At 33.1% G+C, this 7804-nt stretch overlaps 1 protein-coding gene across 1 annotated transcript; it reads left to right on the plus strand.

The window, feature by feature from the left end:
• LOC107794830 (peroxidase 21) lies at positions 1-7225 on the plus strand. The gene is made up of 6 exons (XM_016617367.2): positions 1-133; positions 3143-3405; positions 3967-4115; positions 4935-5123; positions 5902-6067; positions 6654-7225. Exons 2-6 carry the CDS (start codon positions 3342-3344, stop codon positions 7058-7060), a joined length of 975 nt encoding a protein of 324 aa, XP_016472853.1. The 5' UTR covers positions 1-133; positions 3143-3341; the 3' UTR covers positions 7061-7225.
• The last annotated feature ends 579 nt before the right edge of the window (positions 7226-7804 follow it).

Here is a 7804-nt window from a genome sequence, read left to right on the forward strand (position 1 = left end):
GCTAAGACAATCTTCTATAAATTGATGGGGCAACAATCGGCTTCAACATCATCTTTCTTATAAAGAAGAGTACAATTTCTTTCTTCTTTCTCTTACAACCTTGATCATAAATCAACATCTTTCGTTCATGCAGGTTTGCTTTCTTTATCTTTTTCCCCTTTTTTTGTCTATTATATTTTTTTTTCGGGAGGAGCAACAGTATAGTCGTTTCTGTGTGACCTATAAGTCACGGGTTCAAGCCGCAGAATCATCTACTGACTCTTATCACATCTCTTTGGGTTGCAGTACTTCCTTGAACCCTGCATGAATGCGAGATACTTTGTGCACTAGACTTAGTCGCCTTTTTATTATATTTTTTCTCGGAGTAATGCACCTGGTTGTTATAATCATACATGACCATTTGTCTATATATTTTAACTCAAATTCAAATAAAATGTATTTTTGCATGATTTGCATTAAGTTGATTTTCAAAAGAGATGAGATATAGGAATGACCATGAATTATATAAGCTAATGTTGTTTCTGCAATTCAAATCTTTGCTAGTGCTAATAAAATGAACAGTGTTAAATCAGCAGAATTGAGTTGAAATTTTCATATTCTTTTTGTTATATTCTCGAGTATTATTCATAAATTTTGCATATTATTATATGTAACATATGAGAATATAACATAAAAATATGATAATTTCAACTCAATTCTGCTGATTTAACACTATGTTATATGATAATTTTCTATTGATTAATAAGTAATCATGTTACTTGACTGTACTTATCGGATATATCGGAATATTATTAGGTAAGAGAGGTCAACTAATCCATTCATATGTTTCCCCACCTATCCTTTCCCATAGGCCTTAATTATTAGGCCAAAAGCCAAAAAATAAAAAAAAAGACAGTCTGGTGCACTAAGCTCTCGTTATGCACGAAGTTCAGAAAAGGGTTGGACCACAAAGGTCTATTACACGCAGCTCTATCCTGCATTTCTGCAAGCGGTTATTTCCACCCGTGACCTTTTGGTTATACGACAGCAACTCTACCAATTACGCCAAGGCTGACTTTCCGAAAAGAAAAATAATATGAAAAAAATAACATCACAATAATAAATGGCTTCGATCTTTGACAAAACTATAAAGTGGACGAGCTGCAGTCCGACTGAGACAAGGTTGTGTAATATTCTAAATTGCTTATTAATTAGGACCCAAAAACTTCATATCAACAACTTAAACCACATATTTCTCCTTTTGTGATGTCATGCATGTTAGTTTAATCCTACTTTTGTCCTCTTGAACCAAAAAATAATAATACAAACTTCCATATAAGATTAACAAATTTGCTTAAATCATAGTTAATTGGACTATTAGACGGCCATTTGAAGAGCTTTTAAGCAAGATTTCTTGCTGATTAATCATCGTAATGCTAACCACTAGTTATGCTTAATTTACACCTTTCGTTATTGTCGCCTGAAGAGAGCCTTAGATCAACGGTAAAGTTGTTTTTTGTGTATAGATCACGGGTTCGAGCCATAGAAGCATCCATTACAGTAGCTAGGCTGACTACATCATATTCTTTGGGGTGCGGCTCTTCTCGTGAATACAAAATACTTTATATACCGAGCTGCTATTTTTTTTTCCAGTCGCACTCCCATTTTTGAATTTTCGCACTAATCTTAGTGTGTGCGCCACAAGTGAGAATATATTAATTTGCAAGATGAAATGAGTGGACGAGAACTGATACTTTTCATTCAGTTATGGAGTATTTAAGTTCAAATCCCTTGTTTTATCAACACCAAGTTCTCTTCCTATCCCCTTTAACATAGCGCATGAACCGCCCCACCCAAACTCAATTAGAAAAGAACCATCTTTTGTCCCTAAAAAGGCCATGGTGGAAGGGTTAAATCAGTGGTGTACGTAAAATTTTATTACTATTAAATTTATCAGCTAATTTGAACCTAGAACTACATAAATTTTACCGCGTTACTTCATGTCTTAAATTGATATTACTTTATACTATTTTCAAATAGTATCGACTTATATGTATTTTTTTAAGCGATATTGAATAAAGTTCACGTATTCGAACAATGCAAGCAGTCACTGATACTTGTATTATGGTAGACTGTCTGTATCAGACCTTTAGGGGTGCAATCCTTCTCGAACCTTACATGAATACCTGATACTTTGTACACCAAACTACATTTTATTTTATTTTTATTTTATGTTGGATTATATTTCTTTACTAAGAATGTCTGTCATTAGGTTGGATGGGGTGGGGAGCGTATAGCCCACAAAGTTCCCAACTTGTAATCTTGTGATGTACTCAAAGTTAAGTGGTCCTTGTGTCTCTTGCTATTATTTCTTTGCTCAATTAAGAGAGGGTATTATTAGTGATAATTGGTCACTTATGTCTATAGTTGAGGTTGACTAGGAGTCTAATTATTAAGAAGGAGCATTATTGGTGAAGTTAATTATACCTTTGGCATTTTGTTTTCTTCTAAAATATTAAGACCTTCAAATTAGAGCAAGTGAAACTTAAATTAACCAGGGTCACACATGAAAGGACGTGTAGAAGATATAGTTAAGTGAATAAAATATTCTTTTTAACCATTTAAATTTTTATATGAGACGGTCATACACGTCAACATTTGACTTATCATAATGGCTAATTTTTAATTTCCTTCTTAGTCTCGTCCTTAGTAGATCCTTTCACCCTTTGGACTAAACTAAACAAATTAAAACTTAAAGTGATACTATTACATACTATCACTTAATCATATCTTGTATTCAGTGACTTGATGTTTATTGTGTGTAGATAAATTTTTACCTTTCTGCTCTCAAAAACCAACCTTTTCTTCTCGCTTCTTCTTTGAGAAGAGAAGGTAAGGGCTCTGTTTTCGTATCCGTTCCATATCAATATTCATTGTTAAGATCTCTCGTTAGAATCGAATGATAACTGAATCATTCCAATATTTCCGAACAAGTCCTGCATCCTAGAAATGTTGATTTATGTAACCATGATCTTACATTAGAGCATTTCAAAGCATATTTCAATAATTAATGAAAGTGATTAGTTAAAATTAATCACATGCTAAATCATATTGTGGTAATTTAATTTCTTCTTATTTGTTTAAAAATGGTGATGAATTGCAGTTTCTTTGAGTGGGACTGCAACTACTAGCCTAAAGGTCCAACATTGTGGCTGCTGGCTGCTAAATTAGTGGGGCAAATTTTCAATCCCAATATTCCTTCTTCCACTTCTACATCAATTCTACAACCATTTGCTATATAAAGCTAATTTTGGGCAATTGAGCATTGGGCAAAGTTACAAGACTTCACTATACACAGAGACATGGCCAACAACTACAATCAATTTCTCCTTCTGTTACTGCCTTTACTTCTTCACATTCACTATGGTAATTCTTCTTGTACTTCTTTCAAATCTTGACTAAATTCTAGACCAAGTACAATTGTATTTTAAGCCATGTTGCACGGACTTTTTAAAATGATGTAGCACCTGTGTTGGATCCTTCAAGAATGTAATAATTTTGGAGGACCCGGCACATACCCGATAATATTTTTGGAGAATCCGAACAACATAGATTTTAAATTGGGAGATACTCAATCATAGTACTAAAATTTATTTTCAAATCTATATTAGCTTAAATAATTTTTACACCATCTGTGCAATTATATTAAACATGTTATTGCAGATTATTTACTCTATTTTCCACGTTATCAACTTACCATCGGCAAACATATCATGCTTGTTATAAAAAGTTACTATTAAATGTTATTGTATGCAACTTAACCTATGGTGGAACATATTATATGTACGCTATCATTGCACAAAACTTAAATTCTATACTACAGAAGAGACTATTAGTAGCCTTTTTCACTTCTATTCCCTAGTAATAAAGAAGTTTATTAACATCTATTATTGTACATATGTACTAATTGCTGAGTTTTAATTGCAGTAAGAAGTGAACTTCAATTGAACTACTACTCAGAGAGTTGCCCAAGAGCTGAAGAAATAATCAAAGAACAAGTGGCACAGTTGTACCACAAGCATGGCAATACAGCAGTTTCTTGGATTAGAAATCTCTTTCATGATTGCATGGTTAAGGTAAATATTAATTAATACCCTTAATTCTCCAATTAAAAGTAGATTAATAACACTATTAGCTACAACATTATATAACAACAATAATAAACCCAGTGAAATCTCACACGTGGAGTCTGAGAGGCTAGTGTGTAGTGTATATGTAGATCTTACCCCTACCTTGAGAAGGTAAAGAGGTTATTTCGGATAGAGCCTTAGCTCAAAAAAAGATGAAAAGAAGCAGTAGCGATAGACAGTAACAACAACAAGATACTAAAAAAATCAAAGCGAGAAATAATACTCCCTCCGATCCGTTTTAGTTTAAATGACATACTTTTCTTATTAGTCTGTTTCAAAAAGACTGACATATTTCTACATTTGGAAATAACTTAACTTTAAACTTCTTATTTTATCCATTTTACCTTAATGAAAAACTGTTATAGTCATACAAGTGCATGACCCCACAAAGCTTTTACCCCCTTAAGTTTGTGGATCGCATGTTTCAAAAGTTTTTTTTTTCCTTAAACTTCGTGTCAAGTTAAACTACATTATCTAAATTTAAACCAACGGAGTAAGAAAACAGCAGATAATAATAGCCAGGGGCAGACCCAAGTTGAACCCGCTTCTTCAAAAAATAATACTGTGTATATGTATAAATTATGGGTAAAGCAAGGTAAATTTTGTATATAAAATATTTTTGAACCCGCTTATACAACTTATACCGCTTATGTTAGTTATGGACTTCTCCGACTGAACCCGCTTGCACAAAATTCTGGGTCCGCCGCTGATAATAGCTACAACATTATGACCAATTTATATATTAATTTGTTTTTTTTCTTGCAGTCATGTGATGCATCAATATATTTGGACACAGCAAATGACCAGGAATCAGAGAAGAATTCTCCAAAGAACTTTGGAATGAGAAATTTTAAGTATGTAGAGACTATTAAAAAGGCACTTGAGAGTGAATGTCCTAACACTGTCTCTTGTGCTGATATTGTTGCTCTTTCTGCTAGAGATGGTCTTCTCTGGGTAAGTTGATCAAATCCACCTTCTTGTCCATCTCCCCTGCTCTGGATTTAATATTGATAGTGCAAAATTATTTTATATTATCAGTGTATTTTGATTGTTGAAGTAGAGGTTTAGAGCAACAATAAAGTTGTACTCTTCTTGAAAAGAAAAGAAGCCTCAAGCCGATAAGTCATCGTGTTCGATAATTCGAAAGAAGAGTTGAGGGCTGATCTCTATGACCAACCTCTCACTCATGGCACACATGATACATGTACATCTGCTTTAGACTGTTTACCTTATTTATGATCTTTTTACGACCATTACGCTATTCTGTAATTAACTATGCTATTTATGCTAAAGATAGCCCTTCATATAAGACCTGTCTCTACGAACAGCTTTAGACTGACATATTGATAGTAGTTGCTACCCATATGCTGATGGTTGCTTACCCAGACCTATCTATATGTATACACTTAGAGCTCACCTCCCCACTCGTACGACTCTCGATAGTAGAAGAGAAAAGAAACATATCCAATGAGTCTGATCGCAATGGTATAAGTTCGTATGATCTATAAGTTAGGGTTCGAGCTATAGAAGCAGCCACTAATACTTACATTAGAGTAGGCTGTCTACCCTACACACTCCTTGAGATGCATCCTTCCTTGAACTTTGCATGAATATCAAATACTTTGTGCATCGAGATGACCAAATGTATTTTAATGTATTGTAACACATAACTATGAAAGAGATTACTAATAATTTATTACTTTATAACTTGTTTAATTTTTGTGACACATAGTTAGGAGGGCCACGTGTCGAAATGAGAACAGGAAGGAAGGACAGCAAAGAAAGCTACTTAGCAGAAGTTGAGAGTTCCATTCCTAACCACAATGATTCTATGTCATCAGTCCTTTCTCGATTCCAATCCATTGGTGTTGATACTGAAGGAACTGTTGCTCTTTTTGGTAAATCACTCGTCTAATTTGCTACTGTTTATTATTTCAAACTCCCAAGTTTAACACAAAAAGTAAATGACTAAATTTTATATACTGAAAAATTGCATTATATGGTTACTTAATTAGAAGTCAATTAGTATAATTGGATGGCATTTCGATAAGTTTATAAGCTGGTCATTAATTTATACGTATTTCTTGACTTATTTATGCATTTATGAAGCATAATTTTTATTTAATATAAGTCAATATCAGTCAAAAGCTGGTTACTCCCAACTTATAATTTTTTTCACACTTTTGGTTTAACAAATTTTTTACTATTATGTCCTAATTTTTTTTTTGTAATCCCCAAAATACCTTTAGATTGGACTCCTTTTCCATTTCATTTATGTCATTCTTCCTTTTTCCACATAAAAGACAATTTTATATTTATACTTCTTGCAAATAGTATTAAGGGTAATTTAGTAAATTCATAGAAATAATTTATTACATACATCATTGCAACTACTTATTATTGCTTTAAATACATTTATCCAAACTCGTAACTACTTATTTATCCCAACCGGACTTCTAGTTATCTTATTTTATTTGGATACAGGGGCTCACTCGGTAGGACGAGTTCACTGTGTGAACCTAGTCCACAGACTTTACCCAACAGTTGATCCGACCCTTGACCCCGACTATGCTAAGTACCTTAAAGGTCGATGTCCGACACCGAATCCTGACCCAGAGGCAGTTTTATATTCAAGAAATGATCGTGAAACTACAATGATCCTAGACAATATGTACTACAAAAACATCTTGAACCACAAGGGGCTATTAATTGTGGATCAAGAATTGGTTAGTGATCCAAATACTTCTCCATTTGTGGAAAAAATGGCTGCTGATAATGGCTATTTTCATGATCAATTTGCTCGTGCTCTGGTCATTTTGTCTGAAAATAATCCACTTACTGGAGATCAAGGCGAGATTAGAAAAGTTTGCCGTTATGTAAATAGTGCTTAAAATTCATTTATTAGTAGCAGCTAAGAATGTAATGTTTGTATTTGTTTTCTCATATTTATTTCTGTTGTTGTGTTGCATTTTCAAGTGTGTATTAATAATACCAGTAAAATCAAGTGTATTTATAAACGGTGTTAAAACTCTTAATCCGATATATGCCAGTTCTGTTTTTATAGCCATCTTTATTAATTTTCATGGTATTCTACATTCAGAGAAGATTTAATTTGTCAGCATTTCTTAGAATATAACACAAAAATTTGAAAAATTAGCTTAAATAGCCGCTCACGTAATCGCTTAAATAAAAAAAAAACAAAAAAACCGGCAAATGTATAATATATGTATAGTCAAAGTATATTATACGTATAATTAATATATAATCTATGTATACCCGTTAGAAAAAATAAACAGTAAATTTGGCCGGCTAAAAATTTAGTATCTCAAGATATGTTGCTATTACTCACAAAACTTTCCGATTCCGTTCAATTGTGGGAGTTGGGCCTTCATTCACTTTTGTCAACTAACTTTACCAGTAATATTGGACTTGAATAAGGTATATGACTGCAATCGGCGATTGAACAATTCCAATGCCGTAACCAAATTATGGGCATTCAGTAGTGTTGCTGGCCCATATTAAGTTAGAAACAGTGTTTACTAGCTATTTTTCGGCATTGTATTTGAAAAATGCCGAAATCCTCATCCTCCAACAAATTGGAATGAGTCTAGCTCTGATATAATATTAAATTCTTA

Source organism: Nicotiana tabacum, chromosome 10 (assembly GCF_000715075.1).
Source record: "Nicotiana tabacum cultivar K326 chromosome 10, ASM71507v2, whole genome shotgun sequence".
Classification (NCBI taxonomy): domain Eukaryota; kingdom Viridiplantae; phylum Streptophyta; class Magnoliopsida; order Solanales; family Solanaceae; genus Nicotiana; species Nicotiana tabacum.